Source organism: Jatropha curcas, chromosome 4 (genome assembly GCF_041381405.1).
Source record: "Jatropha curcas cultivar XTBG-Jc1 chromosome 4, XTBG_Jcur_1.0, whole genome shotgun sequence".
NCBI classification, from domain to species: Eukaryota; Viridiplantae; Streptophyta; class Magnoliopsida; order Malpighiales; family Euphorbiaceae; genus Jatropha; species Jatropha curcas.
In genome coordinates this window covers 28,485,265-28,504,004 of record NC_143154.1, presented here as the reverse complement: position 1 = coordinate 28,504,004, position 18,740 = coordinate 28,485,265, and the positions used below count along the sequence as shown (strand labels likewise).

The following is an 18,740-nucleotide window of genomic DNA, read 5'->3' as shown; positions in this document are numbered from 1 at the left end:
AACTGACTTATGTGTATCTACATCAAATTATCCTCTAAGTAAAAGCTAGTCATTTTTAAGAAAATTATTTTGAATACTTGAAGAATTCATATCTACAAACAAATTATTCTCTTGTATGGAGTCGTTTTCATTTTGTTATCTAATAATCTTGGTATTTATATCACTGCATGTATCCATGATTTTTAATTGAAAATCTAAATTCAAACAAGAATAGATAGATGTATAAAATTAACTTTCTATCTCTTTGCTGTCCAATCTTTTGTGTCTGCAATATAGAAAACAGGCATATGGTATAGTAAACTTTTAAATAGAATAAATAACAAAATGTTATAATTTCACAGGTCAAAGCCATAGTTTTACATTTTTTAAGCTAATATTTTCTAACTCCTTTATTCATAAGCTCGCCTGCCTGCATTTCAGGTACATAATAAACCAATTGACTCTGTGTTGGGATCCTTTTTCAGAGTATAAACGATGAAATAGGACACAACAAATGACTTGCGTTTCTTGTTTTGCTTTGATTTTGCTAGAAGGCGGAAACCTTTGGGTAATTATTTAATTCAATATTTCAAAGTCAAAGTCCAAATGGAATTCCATATTATGATTTTTTTGCTCCTGAAGGTCCTACTATCAGTAAAATTCTGAATCAAAATACAAATCAAGCTCCGTTTCATTATTTTATGGAGTTCCCTCATCGACCATCTGCACCTGCTTATCATGTTGCTCCTCCAGTTCAAATTCAAGGTGCGGCAAAAGCTACTCAACTCCACCATAATGGAAATCAAGTTCCTCCAATTCAAGGTGGTATGGCTTCCGCCCCTCGCCTCAATCATATCCAGCGTGCAAATGGATTTGCTCTCCGTTCTAATGGAAGTTATGCTTGGGATAATTAAAAAATAAAGAGTTAGATATCATTAATATTATTATATTAGAGAGAGAACTATAATTATTATTATTATTACATGACATATTATCATCTACTGAAATAAAACTACATTCACGTCTTCTTCTTTCATAACTTAACAAGAGCATCAATACTACCAGGAGTTACATTTCAAATTTGAGAACGAGGATAAGCACAAGCTCTTCTAGGCTCTAGCAAGAGCATCAGCAGAGTTGTTTGCTTATACATCATTAAATTGGTTCATAAGATGTTTTGAGCCTTTGCATTCTATTCTCGCTTCCGATGTAGACATTTGTCTCAAATTTTTCTAGTGCTCCACGCTTGGCCGGAGGGGTAGAAGTTGTAGCACCTTGTGCTGGAGGCACAGTTTGAATTGGAGTTGCAGGTAGGTTTTGATTTGGATTTTGATCTGCCATAATTGAAAATTTATGTGTATGCTGATTTTAGAAAAGAAAAGAGAAGAATGTTAATATTTTTTATTATTAAAATTTATTACCGTTATTGGTTTTTATCCACGTAAGAATATAGTAAAACTCCTGATAAGCGTTATTGATTTTTATAGAATAAAATAATTAAGTGCAAATCGAAATATGCATACTATTCTCATATAATTTGATTAAAGCATTTTTTTTTATTTTTTCTTATTAGAAAATATTCTTTGTTGTCTTCATTTTTATTTATTTTTTCTTCCTTTAGTTTCTGAAATTTGGTTAAATCACCACATGTTTTATTTTTTTTGTGTCAAATAAATTTTTTTCATGTAAACATTTTGGGATTTTCCAATAAACTGATGTATTGAGAACTTTTTACTTTAGTAATGCTAGTTTTTTTTTTTTTTTTTTTTGCTATTTAAATAATAATCTTTAATATCTTAACTAATTATTAATACTTTAATCAAACAATAGAAAATAATTTATGCAAATATATTTCAAAAGAAAGTTATTGTCAAAGAAATATACGGAGCCAGATTTGTTGTATCTTTGCATTTTGCGAAAAGACTATTAAATGATATTGCTAATTCTTATATAGAGTTGCCAAATACAAGTTGGTTTGTCCATACAAGTTGGTTGCAACGTTTCAGTATTATTTCTGTAAGAAATTTAATGTTCTTGAATGAAATTATAAATTGAAGGGAATGATGGTGAAGTGAGTTTCAAACCAAGAGATAAAGGATTTTTGTCTTGGCTATTAGACCTAAGACTTCATCCGCTTTTGTTACAATTATAATTGAATATAAAAAAAAGTATTCTTGGTCATTCTAGACATGAAAGATCTTATTTTTGGTAGTAAAATTAGACATAAATAGAAAACAATATGTATGATGGTATGGATATTTGATTTTATGAAATTCAATAATTATATATTATGATTTTATATGAGTTTTAATTTTTGTTTAAAAAAATTTATGTTGCGTACATGCAAAATATGGTTTTACATAAAATTTGAAAGCATTTTTTCGGTTTAAAGCTTATTTTGAGTTAGAAAATACATGTCTCATAGATTTAAAAAGAAAAAAAAGTTTATATCATAATTGATAGTATTATAAAAAAAACCAATATTTGAATATACCAATATTCTTTTTCTTCTATGTGATTCCTCATTTTTAGATATTAATAATATGAACTGACCTTTTTACTGATTAAAAAAAAAACTTTGAAATCTACACAAAATCTTGTAAGCATTTTACTAATAGAAACATTATTTTTAAAAACTAATTTTTAAAAAATATCTTTACACATTATCTATACTTATTGTTTATATTCGTGATTTAATATTTTTTAATAATAAATTTAAATTTAAATATAAAAATTTATAATTAAATTAAATATTAATCCTTTGTAATATATGTCTTTTTTTTATTAAATTTTGAAACTGAAATATGATTTTCTTTTATTTTTAAAACAGATAAATATTAACCATCATCATAATAATTGAGTTCTATGTAGTAGTCATTTATTATTATAATCTAATTGAAATATTAAGATTATAATTAATTTCAAATATTATTTTTTTTAACGTGAATTATAAAAGATTAATAAGTTGGTAAGTTCAAATATTAGTTATTTAATAACATTATTATTTATAAGATAGGTCTTCGCTAACTCAAAAGAATTTTTCAATACAAAAAAATGGTTATAAATCTTACGTTGAATAATAATTAAATCTATCAGAGTTTAGATAATTATATTTAAAATTAATTTTAATAATTTGTGTGGCCTTATTAAGTTTAAAATTTATTTATAATTTTATTAATTTCAAAAAAAAGGTTCAAATGTAATCAATTTTATAAAATCAAAAACCTGAATTATAATGAACTTTTGTTTATATTAAATATAAAAAATGTAAATTTATAAATAAATTATAAAATTTACTTAGACCAAGTAAGATTCAAATAAAACTATTAAATTGTACATTATATTTCATAGAATTTATCATTAATTTTAATTTTATCTTTTTACATATTTGACTAAATAAGAAAATCATGATACATTATATTATTAAGAAATTTTACTTCATAATTTTATATTTCATAATAATAAAAATAAATAAATAAATAAAACAAATTTTACCTCATAATCTTATATTTCATAATAAAAATAAATAATAAATAATAAATAAATAAAATAAGCAACATATAAATTTGATTAATATTAACTATATCAATTGAATTATTATGCTTATTATTGAAGTTTTAATGATAAATTTCAACTTAATTCGTCTGATATTTGCTCACTATGAAAATATATTCTGTTTCTTCGAACACACAAATTTTTTTTCCGCTTCACTGTAAACGACATGAAAAATAAAATTCTCGAATCAAACGGCAAGAGTATTTATATTGCTAATTAGAACAAAATTGTACAATAATGTTAGACTTGATCCAGTAATGGTTGCCGGCACAGCGGACACGATGACTGTAACAATAACCATTTATCTACACATTTCACATGAAAACCATGGTTACATTTTGGCAAAATTCTAACCTTTTCACCTTGTTCAAATTCTCCGAGACAAATCAGACATTCTGTTACTGGAGTATTTAGCTCTGATTCATATGCTACCACCGGAATCTGCTTCAATGTGCTTTTCTTCAGTCCAGTAGCTTCAGCTGTAGCTGTTGGAGTAGTCTCAGACACAAATCTATACCCACATCTTATAGCACACCGTACAATAGAGTTTAGACCAAGAGCAAACATTAATGCACATAACAAAGCTGCTAATATTATAACCATGTTGTTATCGAAATTTGTTGACTTGCTTGCATAGTAATTACTACTTGTTTTGTCTTCATGGTTATTGGGAGCCATACCTATCTCCTTGTCCAAGAATAGGCGATGTTGGTGCCGGTGGTACACAGATTTCTCCATGTTCTTTACCTGTTTGATGAAATGTCTAGGTGAGTTTTTGAAGAGAAAGCAAAAGAAGCAACACTTGAATTTTTAAGCTTAATAATCGGTATATGTGTTACAAATATTCCAAACAGATAAAAGGAAGCATCTAATTTTGTTAGAGAGGATAAGGGAAAGGAGTATTGAATTTATTAGTGGTTATCCAAAAATTTGGGACCATAGAAATGCCATATTGTGTCAAATTGTTCATAAAATGGTCCTACTTTGCCTTATGAAGAAGAAAAAGAAGAAAGCAAGTGAAAGGGAGAGTTTGGCTTTATTTAGATTCATGTTCAGTGACATTATTGGTCCAATCTGTTCCTAATACAGTGTTTGTAGGCGAAAGAAACACAGTGCAATGAGAGACTAAGATATTTTTGTTTTTGTTTTTGTTTTTTTTCTTGAAAGGACTAAGATATTTTTGTTAAGACCAAAGAATTTGTGGTTTGGCAACTTTCAGTTGTGTATAATCTTTAGGACTACTTCAGATTTGGGACAGTTGATATAGTTTTCTCTCTATTTCTTGGCACACAAACAGTGAGTTAGGGATTACAGCTCTATAACTCCTAACAATATGTTGCTATTTAGGATTTTAAATGGAGTCCAATTAGCTAAAAAGACTTTGGTTTAGTGATCAAGTGAACTAAAGTCTATCCCAAGAGGGTTAGCTTAATGGAAACCACACTGGACAAATTTTTGATGATCCTGGATTCAATTCTTGGGGGCATCCAAGTTTAAACACATCAATGTCTATGGATCATAACTCCTATGTGTACTGGAGATTTACCCGATCCATATAAAGGAGGCATTTGTATGAATCCGAGGTAGAGAGTAGGAACTATGTCTGTCATAATTCCCTGCCATCTTATCCTTATCTTATCTCCTCGGAGTTTTGTTGGATTTTTTTTAATTTATATATTTTGACATTGTTGAATTATATCATTTATCATAGATAACATGTCCAATATGTTACTTTATATGGGGGTATAACAAGGTATGCATTTCTATAAAAGAATGTACCTAAAAACAAAAACATTCAAAGCCCTATTCATGTTGAATATAGAAAATATTAGAATATAATCATAGATGTCGATCTCTTTTTATTTAACCCTCAAGAAAGGTCAAAATAGTAAAAATTAATGGATTCTTTTAATGTAAAAAAAAAATTTCTTGACATCCATCATGATTATGTAATTGCTAATGTTCAAATAAAGTTTTAGAAGAAATAGTTAGCATATCTAAAAATGAGTAACTAATATAGGATTTTACATGACCATATATGGTTATATATTATAGGCTATGAAATATAGAATTATTTAATGATGGCAATAAAATCATGTAAAAAAAAACCATTATTCACGCTTTAATTCATTTATTTATGTTCATTGATTTGCTTATAAAATTACACGATTTTTTCCAGATTATAAGATTGTCTAATTAAGTTGTGCTAATCTTCTTATTTAATATAAGATTTAAAAATATTAATGTTCTTAATTATTTGAGTTGCCCTAAAATTCTATAAAAAGGTTTTATAAGTACACCTATCCCAGAAAAAAAGATCACAGCAAAATAGAGCAATCTTTTTCATATTTTAAAGGAACAATCCCTCAAGTGTTGAAGCCATGGAAGGAGGTTTGAGTGAGCTAGATCTACAATGGAGGTGGAGAATCCAAAGGATGGAGAATGGTTCAGCAAATACTGCTTCCACAAACAACTTATGGAATGCAGCTAAAAAACATATTGGCAAAGCATTCAAAAAATTGCTAGGAATAAGAAGTACGAGAATAACTCCTAATTAATTTGGAATAAACGAAATTTCATTGAATTTATTTAAGAATTATTTTACTTTCCACCACTTTTTGTAATAAAAAAATGTGATCGTCAAAGATATTTACGTGTCAATTTTTAAGTATTATAAGTAAATTCGTTATCTGAATGTATAGATTAAAATATACAAGGTGATGTATGACAAGTATTATTAATTAAATAAAGTAATAATACTTCTTTTTTGTTTATGTCTATATTTCTTCTTTTTAGAGGCATGGTACCTCTTGATGTAATCAATTAATTGAAAGTGAAGTAATTGATTGAGTAATTTCTAAATTAGCTTGTAATTGAAATTTTAATAAAGAAAAAGTAAGATACTTGTTAATTAAATGCAAGAATAATATGCTTTTTTTCTTTATGTTTATTTTTCTTTTTTAGAGGCAAGTAAATAATTTTTTAATTAATTCTATATAGCGCCTTGTTTCTTCAGAATTCCAATTTGCTCAAGTCTGGTTGATTTTTTTTTTGAAAAATATAATTCATTAATAATAAAATTAAGTATCAGACCAGACATAAAACTTACTATTATAATTAATAAAAAGTTTGTCGATCCTTCGATAACAAAAGAATTATTCATATTCTTTTAAATAGTAAAACTAAAATTAAAAGAAACAATATTGAAGTTTTTCGTTTGAAACTAACCTTGATCGATATAAATGGTAACAACTAGTCCTTTAATTGATTTGGACGACAAAATAATTTCTCTGAATCTTCTATACTTGAATTGCTTTTCCAAAAACTTGTTGCATATGAAGTACACATATGAATTCAAGCCACTATGTGTTAATAGCACCAATGGAATAACATTCCGTACTACCAGCCTTCATTTATCGAAGATACACATCAGTAAAGCAAGATCCAAATTCTCTAACCAAATAAAATCAAATATCATACATTTTAATAATAACCTTCACAAAAAAAGAATTAAACCCTCACGGATGGAAGAAGGTGCAAAATAACTCCACATATACAGACAAAACAACAATAACAAAAAAACAAAGAAAAAACATATCTATTATAAGAAAATAAATTTGAGTTAATTAAAAACAAATAAAAGATTAAGTGCGAGAATAAAAAAAACAGCGGCAAACCCAAACAAAAACTAGCCTTGGATGAATTAGAGAGAAAAGAGGAAGAGAGCAATGCTAAAACAAGTCTGATTGATTATTAGGATTTGTCTTATGTTCAAAAAATACAACAATGATGCAGTTTTATGTAGATTTGGAGTTTAATTATATTTATAATCCAAGCAATTATAAATTTTTATATTTTCTCAAAAAAAAGATAAATGTTTTAAACAACTATCTAACAGAGTATTGACTTCTTCAAAAGAAAAAAAAAAAAAAAAAAAAAACTATTTCTTAATCATTCATTTTAAGGGAGCTTTGATAGATGGATATGTGCCCCAACCGTTTATGAAATTACTAATAAACAAAGGGGAAAAAAATATAAAGATAAAAGATAAAGATATTATTTATTTCAATAGATGATAATATATGGCATATGAAAATTATATGACATAATAGATAATTTTTTAAGCAAATGATTAGGTATTTATTTTCTTTTAAAAATTTTTGAACACAATTTTCATTTAATTTTTCTTTTCTATTTTTAACTACTTTAATTTTTTAACTTTGAAATGTTGAATTAAATAATTACCCAAAGGTTTCCGCCTTCTAACAAAATCAAAGCAAAACAAGAAATGCCAGTCATTTCTTCAAACACATATCTTAATTGTTGTGTCCTATTTCATCGTTTATACGACCCATGACTACCAGTGAAGGGTATGTAGAATGGAAAACACAGGGACGCAATTTGTTGCCAACACAACTCGAGACGCGAAGAGTGAAGACATTCCCCTCACTCCCAGATTGCAGACTCCAGAGTCTAAAAGAGTCCTCACTGACAGACACTAGATACTCTGAAAAAGGATCCCAACACAGAGTCAATTGGTTTATTATGTACCTGAAATGCATGCAGGCGAGCCGGTGCCTCAACATCAAATATATATACAACATTGTCACCAACATTGTCACCTCCCTTAACCCGACTGGAAGCTTATTTTGGTCGATCCGCCCTTGAATACTCTTAAACAACTACCAATCTTAATACTCCAGAAATGTGATTCAAGCATCTGCATTGCCAAAGCAAATTACATAATCCTTAATTGGGTGGAAGTCGTGGAAGTCGTGTTCTTGTTGGCCAAACGACTGGAGGCTTAAAACCATGGTCTCTATCAATTTCAGCATCAACACGTTTCTTCCATGCGTCAACTAAACTTCTAGCTTTCTTTCGAATTTCTAAGTTCTTATGTGTCCCCAGATGGTTCACTAATTTACCGATGGTACACGTTTGTAAGGCGTAAATATTTGTGGGGAGTTTGTCCAATGCACGAAGTACAACTTCAAGAAATTCCTCAATAGATTTTTCACTATCCTTGGAACCACTACCATCTCCAATCTTCCCTTTCAGCACATCCTGCAACCATTCATCAAATACATGCAAGCCCCTAAGATGCACAAATCTATCAAGGCAATAAAACTTATCTGTTGCTGCTACCACACCAGCCAGTACAGATCGGCCAACCAAGTCTATCTTTTTTCCATTTTTCTCAGGCTCCATGAGCTGCAGTAATTTTTCAACACCTTCAGAATCTACAAGCCCTCCTTTTTCTGTAAATTTAGCAATCTCAGACTTCCAAATGCTTTCAGGTCCAGAGTCACCAGAATCCCCATCATCCATCTTTGCATCAACATCATCTTTAACCCTTGGATCAACATTACTGTTGAGAGATTCATCCTCCATATCAGCCTGCATATCAAGATCATTATTACCCCTTAACTGATTCGCTGGAGATGTAATAGTGCCTAGATTATCAATTCCAAACATCATTAGATGCTTTGAAGAACTACTATATGAATGAGCCTTCAAGTTATCAGAAACGCCAAGCATGAGCTGGCCATTAATATTAATCTTACTTCCATATCGAACATCATTGCTGTTCTCACTGGGATTTGCTTGGTGTTGATTTCCATCTTTACTTGTGTCTTTCAACAACAATAATAGTGGAACATATGACAAAGAATTGCCATTTTGCTGCAAAATAACAACACTGTGATCAAACTAATATTAACACTTTGCTTTTCTGCTCTTGATGTGTAAATTTCAAAGCAGTACTTGAACTTTATTGAGGCTTAATTTAATTTGTAATTTGTTCAATTTCATAAAACTAAATTTATGAGAGTGAAATAAACATTCTCATCATTCATACCAAACGAGAAATATAAAGTCCTAAATCAACTATACAAAACTTTACGAAATTCATAACAATGGCACCTGATTAGCATTGGGCTCAAACTATGGCAGTTTTGGTATATATTAGTTCTCTAATTAAAGAGGAATTAAAAGCAAACCTGCAGGTACTCGACGACATTGCTGTGTCCGAAGAGGCTATCAATGACAGCGAAATTATGTGGTTCAACACTTGGAGGAAAATAGGAAGCTACATAACACTTATCGGTGCATGGCCTGCGAAGGATTTTACAGGCGGCGCAAGGTCCGATGACAGCGGCAGAAGGCAGGCCGAAAGGACTAAAAGAATTTTGGGAAAGCGGTAGGGGAAGACTTTGATGAGAAGACAGAAATGGAGAATTTAGACTTGGATCAGAAGATGGACATGAAGAACACGAATTAAAAGATGGCGGCGGAGAAGAAGATGAAGATGGTGTTAATGATTGCGAATTGGAAAACGTAGAGGGAAATACGAACGGGTTTTTGGCCATCTGAAACCGATCGAGATGGAACAGAAAATGGGTCAACAACGGTGGTCTATTTATTATTATTTTTTTGAGAATAATTTTTATTTTTGTTTTGCTAATGCTTCATTTAATTATAATAGCTTGAGCACTTAGGTCGATAATTCCAAGTAATTATACAGTGTAAGCGTATAATACTATAAGGGTACAATACTATAATTTTATAATTTTCTTTTTCCTTCTCATTTGATGCTTATCAAATTCAAAATCAAACCCCATCTTATGTTCATAGCAAACTCCATCTTATAATTTAAATCAAACTCAATATTATTAATTAAATATTATATTAGATACAGAAAAATAATTATTATTGTTATTATTATGTCGTATAATTTCCTTATGGCATATTTATCATTGATTGAAATAAGGGATAATGAAAAAAAAAAAAAAACAGTGAAAAAAGGAAAGATAATGAATCTTTCTCTGTATTCATATTTCATAGTTACAAAATAAAGCTTTTTCAAAAGAATCAATACCTAACTGTACTAACTTTAGCTTTTACAAAAAATAATACAATAAAATCTAGAATACTACAAACCAGATATTAAATCGACTAGATTTTAGGCTAGAATTAATATAAAATATCTTTGAGTAGCTAGTTTTGAAATACAATCATAGTCATCTAAATAGAAGCAAAGGATGAGGCACCGCTGTGTACATCATCCGACCCAAGTTTTAGCTGTGATGTTGATGTTGAACCATTCACTGGCTTAGGTGAATGTCCCGCTGGTTCCACAGATGAATGCATTTCTATGCGTGTCTTGTATAATAGCTGATCTACTTCTTCTTGACGTTCCTGTGGAAAAGAAATACTCCATCTGTTTAAAGTTTTTACACAAGAATTAAAAAAAAAATTAATTTTTCTAGATTATAATAAAACTAAAGATAATATGACCAAATTATCATTTATAGTTCGTTGTGAAAGTATTTATTGTATCTAATGTAAATTAGTGTAACATTAGAAAAATATAATTTATTATTCTTAAAATACTCCAATTTCGCAATATGCAAGAAGTGTGAATGTAAGGGATATATTTAATGTGCAAGAAGTGCAAGCAAAATATGTACACACGTACATTAATATTATCTTGGTCAGTTAGCCAGAAAAAACACTTGTATTGAATGTCGTAAACTCGCCGGCACACAAAAGAGCAAATCCCTGATGGAAGTTCAACACCTTTTGGGAGAAATGAAACTTTACACGGATGGAGTAATGATGCAGCAGGAATCTCATCCTTATGAAAGGAATAGAATACTTCATTTGGTGCAGCTTCCAAAGGGATGCCTTTGCGAAGCTTCACTTCAGCAGGTCGATATAACCAATTCACACACAACTTGAGCACTTCACCGACAATCAGCGATCGAATTATTCCAACGAAAGGTGGGGAGTCCTGCGGTGGCTTGAAAACAGCACAATCTCCAACACTGATCTTGCGCCCCTCCTGTTAGATAAAACAAAACGGGAAACTTCAGTCAACTGTTACAGAATTTATCTGAAAAAAAAACAGCTGCATCTAATTAATTGCATTTCTGGATCACTAAACTGTTCCATGAATATAAACAATTATTTGGAATTTACGAAGGCAATTGATTTCAAGACAATCATGGTCAGCACTCATCAATAACCTCACTATGTTTTATACTAATTAAAATTTTAAATTATGTCTTATTGTAGAAGTTTTGTCATATGTTAATTACAAATTATATCTTGTACATCACTACGTACTATACGTATAATTACCTTATTTATACAAATTTTATTTATTTTCGTTATTAAGGATTTCGCTATTAAAAGTATGTCAAACACCTATTGCTCGACCCATTTTTTATTGATCTTTGATGTATTAATTTTAATTTAATGTCAATATTATTCTATGTATCAACAATATTATTCCTTATGAATTGTAATTCAACTTTGAAATTCACTAAATTTTACATTGTGTTTATGCATATTATTATCTAAGTCTAATTATCATTTTATGTATTCAATTTTTAACTTGTTGGCCACTCGCGTAAGTTAGTTTAATTTTATGTTTATTATAATTACTATTGTTCATTTTTTTAATAGAAAATCATTATTTTCTTTAAGCAAATTATTATTATTATATTTATTGTTGAGTGAATTTTTTTATTCTATAATAAAATTAATTTTTGTAAATTATTGTAAATCTTTTTTTCGATTTTTTATGAACATTTTTATTTAAAGTTTATAGAAAAGAACATGAATACGGTAGAATCAAACTATAATAAATATTTTATCTAATTTTCAATTATTTGTATACTTTTATTTATGTTTTATTAATCATTTTGTTGAATTGTTTTTTATTGAAAATTAAAATTAAAATAATGGTAAATGATAAGAAAAACAACACGTGCAACACTATACTACTCAGTGTTCCAAGGAATGAACAGCAATTTCACACCCACATGATCACCATTCCGACTCTCATTTATACAAACCCCTTTCAAAGTAGATGAGACCCAATTTGGTAAATAGTAGTTTTGTAGTTAAAGATTAATTAAAACCATACCTTCATAAAGAACTCGACATTGCTAAGTCCCAAGACGCTATCAACAGTGAAATTATGCGATTCTGCACTTGGAGGAAAATAGGAAGCTGAATAACACTTATCGTTACATGGCCGGCGAAGGATTTTGCGGGCGGCGCAAGATCCGAGGAAAGCCGCAGATGGAAGGCCGGAACGGCTGGAAGAAGTTTGGGAAGGCTGTAAGGAAAGACTTTGATGATGAGAAGACAGAAAAGGAGAATTTACACTTGGATCAGAAGATGATGAAGAATATGAATCAAAAGATAGCGACGGAGAAGAGGACGATGATTGTCTTGGTGATTGGGAATCGGAAAATGTAGAGGGAAATACGAATGGGTTTTTCGCCATCTGAAAGCGATCGAGATAGAACAGGAAATGGGTCAACACTTGGTATGTATACGAGTACTTTTTTCCAATTTTTGTTTGCTATGGGATATCACATTTCAGAGAATTCAAAAATAAGGGAAAGTGCGGCGGCGCCTCTTCCATGTCCCTTCCATTTTGACTAACTCCTCTTGCTTTAAGCAGTGTTATTTTCCTTTTGTTTTCCATTCAGCTAAGTTGGAGACTAATACATGATCAAACTAATATTAACACATTTCAATAAAATTTAGTATGGTAACAAAAAAAAAAAAAAAAAAAAAAAAACCTCTGATGTACCAATTTGTTCTTAATAATGAAAAATGAAAGAGGGAGAAAAGGAACAAAGAGGATGGAATTCCATACGTAAAATAGTTACTAGCAAAACCCACTTTATTGCCTTCCATCAACCATAGTAATAGGGAGGTTTCATTTATTAATTTAATCCAAAAGGATTTCATTTTTTATTATACAACTAATTCTTCTCCCAAGCATAATATATATTCTTGAAGCCCAATTTCATGGAGTTGTGATACCTACGAAGGTAAAGCAAGAAAATCAAAAATCAGAATAATCACCTTCAAGATGTTTGTTAAATTGCCTAGGAGACTTAAATTGAGAAAGCTTACTTCCACATTTGAAATGGCGAGGAACCCTTCTGCCACAGCCTTCAACGACTCGAATGGCACGGTTAAGGTCGATAAGGGCAGCTAATTTAGGGGTAATAACAGGGCAAACACATTCGATATGGGTAACCCTTATACGCTGACAACACTGCGGAGATGGTGGTCTGCCGTATACAACTGGCTTGCAAGCATTAAGCCCAAGCCTTCTTTCCTCCTTGCACTGCGCAGCACTAAGGGCTGCGTTAGCTGTGTTAACTTCCCATAGGCCTAAGACAGCAATAATGACCAAGGCAATTAAAGGCCTAATTGACTTCATGTTATTCTTTTTTAGAAGAAAAGATTTGTTTTGCATCTTTTCTAATATCCCACTTGTGATCTGAAGATACCTAGGGTATATATAGTGGAGAAAGAATTGGAGATTCCTCTATGTTTTTTCAAAGGCTAGTATAGTGCATTATGGCATTATATATATGTGTATTTCTTTGACTTTCATTAATTTTTTCTTTTTGTCATATGGGCACTACTTCTATATGTCCTATCGTTGAGGTTGGTGCCTTAAAAATATAGGGACATCTATGTTGAGTCTTTTTCATTTATAGCTTATTGTATCGACGTAGAAAATTAAATTAATTGTTAATTCAAGACAATTTGATTTAGTTGTTAAAAGCGGACCAAATCCTACATTTGATCGTAAAATTCAGTATAAATTCAACATCTTGAAAAGGATTGTGGATATAATTTCTTCTTAGTCCAAAAGTAACTAGTCTTTTATTCAACTTCTGAAAAAAAAAAAATTATATACTTATATTCATATATTTTTTCAACTTCCTAGCTCAACCTTCTTTTTCTTTATCCTTTGACACACATTTATATTTAGTAAAAATAATTTTCAATTCATTTGAAATTTGAAATTTTTATATTTGATATAAATGAAAATCATTTATTTGAAGCATAAAAGCAGAATTTTATGGAATTCAATATAATTAACCAAATCATTTAAATTTATCTATGTTAAACAAGGATAATAGTAATCAAATCACATCACTTGTAAATGAATTTGACATTTTAAATTTATTTATATCAAATAAGGATAAAAATATTTTATAATGAAATTTCATTTTTTTTTTTTAAGAAGAACTGCTTAATTATCAGTAGCATCAAGAAGCAGTACATCATGAATAATCAATGGAGGGTCCATAAACCACTCCATTAAAATAGTCCTAAAACCAGTATCTCAGGCTAAACTAAGAACAACCTGATTCGTTGATTTTTTAATAAAAGAAAAGGATAATGAAGTAAATCCTTTAGAGAGCAATTTACAATCATGAATTAAATTTTCAAAATAAAATATATGTGCCTTTATTAGTTTATGCTCACAATTTATCATTCTTAATAGTTTACATTGGTATCAAGTTTAAATTTCATTTGTAAATTTTATTAATTAAGTAGAATATAGAATTAAATAATGCAAAATTCTACATAAATTTTCCATTTATATAAATAAGAAAGTATGAATTGATGAATTCAACACCTCTACTTCTAGAAAGGGATAATTATATTTGTTTAAGAAAAAAATATATACGATTTAAGGTGTGATTTGAATGATTGAGTAAAAAAGAATTATGATTGTGGAAATACAAGTTGGAAATTTTTATAGAATGGAGAAATTGCATGGTCTAAACATAGGCCAGCCATTAAAATAAAAGGAAAGATAATGACAAATATATAAACGTAACAACCTTTCAAAATTAGAAAGGGTTAATAATTATATTTTAAATATTTATATTATAGGGAATTAAATTGTAATTTAACATTTTCTTAGTGATTATGATAAGAAAAGAAGGGCTTGTTAGGTGGGCATTTGACTTTTGATGGATTTTTTTTTTGGCATGTTACCCACAGAACTTAGGACGGAGGGACCCTTCAATTTTTTAAAAGGAATAAAATCATCAAATTCTTTCAAATTTGTAAAATACATTTTGTTCAGCCACCCTTTTGGACTGCGGCACCCACCTTCTATTTGGCTTAAAATTTTTTTTTTCCTTTATTTATTAGAGGTCCTTTCCGTTTTTCATATTTTTTATAGAATATAAAAAAATCAGTAATAGTATATCTTATTGGCAAAAAAAATTAAAGGAAAAAAAAAAAAGAATTTCTAAGGCTAACTAAAGAGTATTTTAGAAATTACACTTAAATTAAAAAAAATGGAAAGAAGGATTTAAAAAGTTTTATTTTATTTTTATGAAACAATTTACTAAAGGCCAAGTAATATCACGATCCCTTTTCTTTATACCAAATAATGCAATTTAAATTATTGATACATTCTTTTTCAATAAAATCTCACCAAGTTATGAAAACTGAAGATAAAATTTATTGCTTATAATTAAAATTATATTTAGTAATGAATATATCATCTCCATATAAATTAAAGTTATTCAACTTTATAACAATTTAAAAAATAAAATTATATTTTAAAAATTATATGCATTTTCAATTTCAGGGTTTACCATAAATGTTAACATACAGTAATTTCATTTTTCAACATCACTACTACACAAAAGTAAAGCCTACACTTTGACTGTTTGACACTGATCGTCCTCAGAGGCAAATGGGCTAATTCGAGAGAAATTTGTATTGTGGAAGATTGAATCCATAACTTATGCCATAGTGATCAGCCCCACAAGTGCTCTTTGTCACTGAGCTATCTCATTCATGTTATCTAGATTAGGTTGTTAATCTAGGTTTTGTTGTCTAGTTAAATCTTCTAATTAATCATCAACATATAATAGAGTCATTAGGCAAGGATACATTTTGAGTCTTATTTTATAACAAAAGATATATTTAATAATTGCTCTTGTTCAAATTATGATTTAGGTTAAAATTATAAACAAATGAAAGTGTGTATTTTATTTTATCGTTTAAAAACATTTTTTTTATTTTGTCAATTGAATTGTTTAAAGTCTCTAATGTGGAACTAATTGAACCATTTGATTAATTTGTTTGAGACCGGTTTTGTTATATAACATTATTAATTTTTTATGTTGGAAAAACTTTGTCTAAGCAAGTGTAAACAATTGCTTTCTACACCAATCAATTGTTGAATAGCATTTCAAATTTAATATTGCTTATTTATTTATTTATTTCTCTTTTATTCACAACATTTTTTTATATTTAAGCCGAAAGAATATAATTTTATAAAAAAAATGATATTTTATACAAGAAAATGGAGATGCGAAAATATATCTGAAATGCAAAAATAGTCGTGGGTAAGAGTTTCCATATATTGTACTACTAACCAAATGTAATAATTTGCTTATTTATTTATTTTTCTTTTATTTACAGACGTGTTTTTATATTTAGGCTGAAAGAATATAATTTTATATAGAAAAATAATATTTAAAACAAGAAAATTGAGATGCAAAAACATATCGAAATGCGAAAATAGCCATGGGTAAGAGTTTCCATATACTGTACTACTAGCTTTTTATTTTGAGTTTTTATTGATCAAGAGCCTTTCTTCCACAATCTTAAAGGAGAAAGAGCTTTCGCTGCCCGATTAGCATCTATTGGACCTTTAAAATTTCCTTTACTAGTAGTCTTCCAATGGCTCTGCCCAATTAGTCAAGCTTAGTCATAATCTTATAGTACAGAGAAGAATGATGTGTTTTTTTTTTTTTTTTTTTTTTTTTTAAAAAAAAGAAGAGAAGAATGAAGTTTAAATTCGCTTTTTTTTTTTTTAATTTAAAATTTATTTTAATTGATGAAGTTTGAAATTTGTGAATTTGATAAAATTCATGAATTAAGATTTTTTTTTTTTTGAGAATGATGAATTAAGATATTTCATTGTTTAATTAAAAAATAAAATTTATGAATTAGAATTGAAGAGTATTTTTGAATTAAAGAATAATGAAATTGAGAATGTGATCTCTTTTCCAAAATAATGAAATAGAGATATTAATGGAATTTATTAATTCTATAAACTGTGATTTATTTTTTTAATCAAATAAAGAAATATGGTAAATTTATATATAGAATATTTAAATTCTATCAAATCTAAATGATCTTTTAGTGATAGTACACCAAATCTTAATATATAATTGGGCTGATATTTTTAATTTCAAATATAAAAAGGAAAATAAAATAAATTTTTTACCTAATCTTAACAGTTTAACTTCTGTAGATTTAATCCTAAAGCTTTTGCAGACTATGACTACAATCAAACTTTCTTAATTTGGCTTATAAGAACATACATAGAAAATGAGAAATTACTAAATTACCAAATTGGTCCCTGAATATTTCAATTATATCATATTCATCTAATTTTAAGTTCAGTATCAAGTTCAAATAGTGCTTCTATTTTTGAATCAATTTTTATTTTCAAACAAAACAAAAAATTATTTTTACATTTTATAAGTTAAAAATTAAAAATTAAAAATAGAACAAGAATTGCAAGGCTAATATGAATAAAGGATATAAATTTTTTTCTACATATTTTAATATCATAACTCTATACAATTCAACCCATCAAGGAAAAAACAGAACATAATTGCAATTCTATATATGAAATACCCCGAATTTTTATTTTTGAAACTTTCGAATTTTTATTAAATCAAAAATCTCGATTTTCAACTATATGGGCTATAAATACCAAACAATTTCAATTGGAGCCCAAGGTTGCGAGTTGGGCCTAAGCCCAAATATATCATCGGAATTTTCAATTTGAGAACGGTTAAATTTTTGAGAAATAATACGAAACCTCGTAATTTAACCTATTAGGAATATATACAAATTAATTATCCTAAAATCAAATAGTGTTACTATTAATATTTTATTATTATTATTGAGTAAATGGAAAAAAAAAAAAAAAAGTTACGGAACCTAACTAAAACAAACGAAATAAATCGGACCTAGAAATCAAATTGATTTTGTCAAAAACTAGCTTGAATTTTCTGCAAACCAAATTAAATCGGGTCAAACCATTGACTTGGACCAAACCGGTTTGAATCGAACCGGAATGGCCTAGAAATTGCTAGAAACCGCCTTTCTTCTTATTTTCTTTCTCTTCTTCTTCTTCTCCGCGCGTTCTTCTCTGTCTCTTCTCCGACCTCCGGCCTCCGGCCACCAAAATCGGCAAGCCATAGCTCTAAATTGAAGAGCACAAAGAAAGGAAGCCATTTGTAGTCTCGTTTTGCGGAAACAGAGCTTGAAACGAGAAGAAATCGCGTTAGAAGCAGCGCGACACCGTGCAAAGCCATTTCCGGCGATTCTCG

The 18,740-nt window shown here is 28.8% G+C and overlaps 4 protein-coding genes across 5 annotated transcripts; all 4 read right to left on the bottom strand.

Moving 5' to 3' along the window:
- Nucleotides 1–3,713: 3,713 nt before the first annotated feature.
- On the bottom strand, nt 3,714–4,541 carry LOC105632367 (RING-H2 finger protein ATL74). Its single transcript, XM_012214737.4, has one exon. The coding sequence runs from the start codon at nt 4,270–4,272 to the stop codon at nt 3,775–3,777; it is 498 nt and encodes a 165-aa protein (XP_012070127.1). The 5' UTR covers nt 4,273–4,541; the 3' UTR covers nt 3,714–3,774.
- A 3,226-nt stretch (nt 4,542–7,767) lies between these two features.
- LOC105632368 (uncharacterized) lies at nt 7,768–9,969 on the bottom strand. The gene is made up of 2 exons (XM_012214738.4): nt 9,534–9,969; nt 7,768–9,216 (listed from the first exon to the last, which is right to left on the bottom strand). Exons 1-2 carry the CDS (start codon nt 9,900–9,902, stop codon nt 8,284–8,286), a joined length of 1,302 nt encoding a protein of 433 aa, XP_012070128.2. The 5' UTR covers nt 9,903–9,969; the 3' UTR covers nt 7,768–8,283.
- Nucleotides 9,970–10,469: 500 nt separating this feature from the next.
- LOC110009289 (hypothetical protein) lies at nt 10,470–13,105 on the bottom strand. 2 transcript variants are annotated; one of them, XM_089720713.1, is made up of 3 exons: nt 12,467–13,101; nt 11,012–11,377; nt 10,470–10,753 (listed from the first exon to the last, which is right to left on the bottom strand). In XM_089720713.1, exons 1-3 carry the CDS (start codon nt 12,830–12,832, stop codon nt 10,646–10,648), a joined length of 840 nt encoding a protein of 279 aa, XP_089576839.1. In that variant the 5' UTR covers nt 12,833–13,101; the 3' UTR covers nt 10,470–10,645. The 2 variants fall into 2 exon arrangements, with proteins under 2 accessions (XP_089576839.1, XP_089576838.1); XM_089720712.1 differs by having other exon boundaries at nt 10,471–10,731; nt 12,467–13,105.
- Nucleotides 13,106–13,252: 147 nt separating this feature from the next.
- LOC105632369 (uncharacterized) lies at nt 13,253–13,917 on the bottom strand. The gene is made up of 2 exons (XM_012214739.4): nt 13,474–13,917; nt 13,253–13,380 (listed from the first exon to the last, which is right to left on the bottom strand). The coding sequence occupies exons 1-2, from the start codon at nt 13,820–13,822 to the stop codon at nt 13,364–13,366; spliced, it is 366 nt and encodes a 121-aa protein (XP_012070129.1). The 5' UTR covers nt 13,823–13,917; the 3' UTR covers nt 13,253–13,363.
- Between the last annotated feature and the right edge of the window lie 4,823 nt (nt 13,918–18,740).

Bases quoted from the DNA above. Each gene is read 5' to 3' on its own strand.
- LOC105632367 (XM_012214737.4), bottom strand. From the start codon at position 4,272: ATGGAGAAATCTGTGTACCACCGGCACCAACATCGCCTATTCTTGGAC.
- LOC105632368 (XM_012214738.4), bottom strand. From the start codon at position 9,902: ATGGCCAAAAACCCGTTCGTATTTCCCTCTACGTTTTCCAATTCGCAA. The intron at 9,217-9,533 runs GTTTGCTTTTAA...GTTATTTTGCAG, and splicing joins ATGTCGTCGAGTACCTGCAG to CAAAATGGCAATTCTTTGTC.
- LOC110009289 (XM_089720712.1), bottom strand. From the start codon at position 12,832: ATGGCGAAAAACCCATTCGTATTTCCCTCTACATTTTCCGATTCCCAA. The intron at 11,378-12,466 runs GTATGGTTTTAA...TTTATCTAACAG, and splicing joins ATGTCGAGTTCTTTATGAAG to GAGGGGCGCAAGATCAGTGT. The intron at 10,732-11,011 runs GTACGTGTGTAC...TCTTTTCCACAG, and splicing joins CTGACCAAGATAATATTAAT to GAACGTCAAGAAGAAGTAGA.
- LOC105632369 (XM_012214739.4), bottom strand. From the start codon at position 13,822: ATGCAAAACAAATCTTTTCTTCTAAAAAAGAATAACATGAAGTCAATT.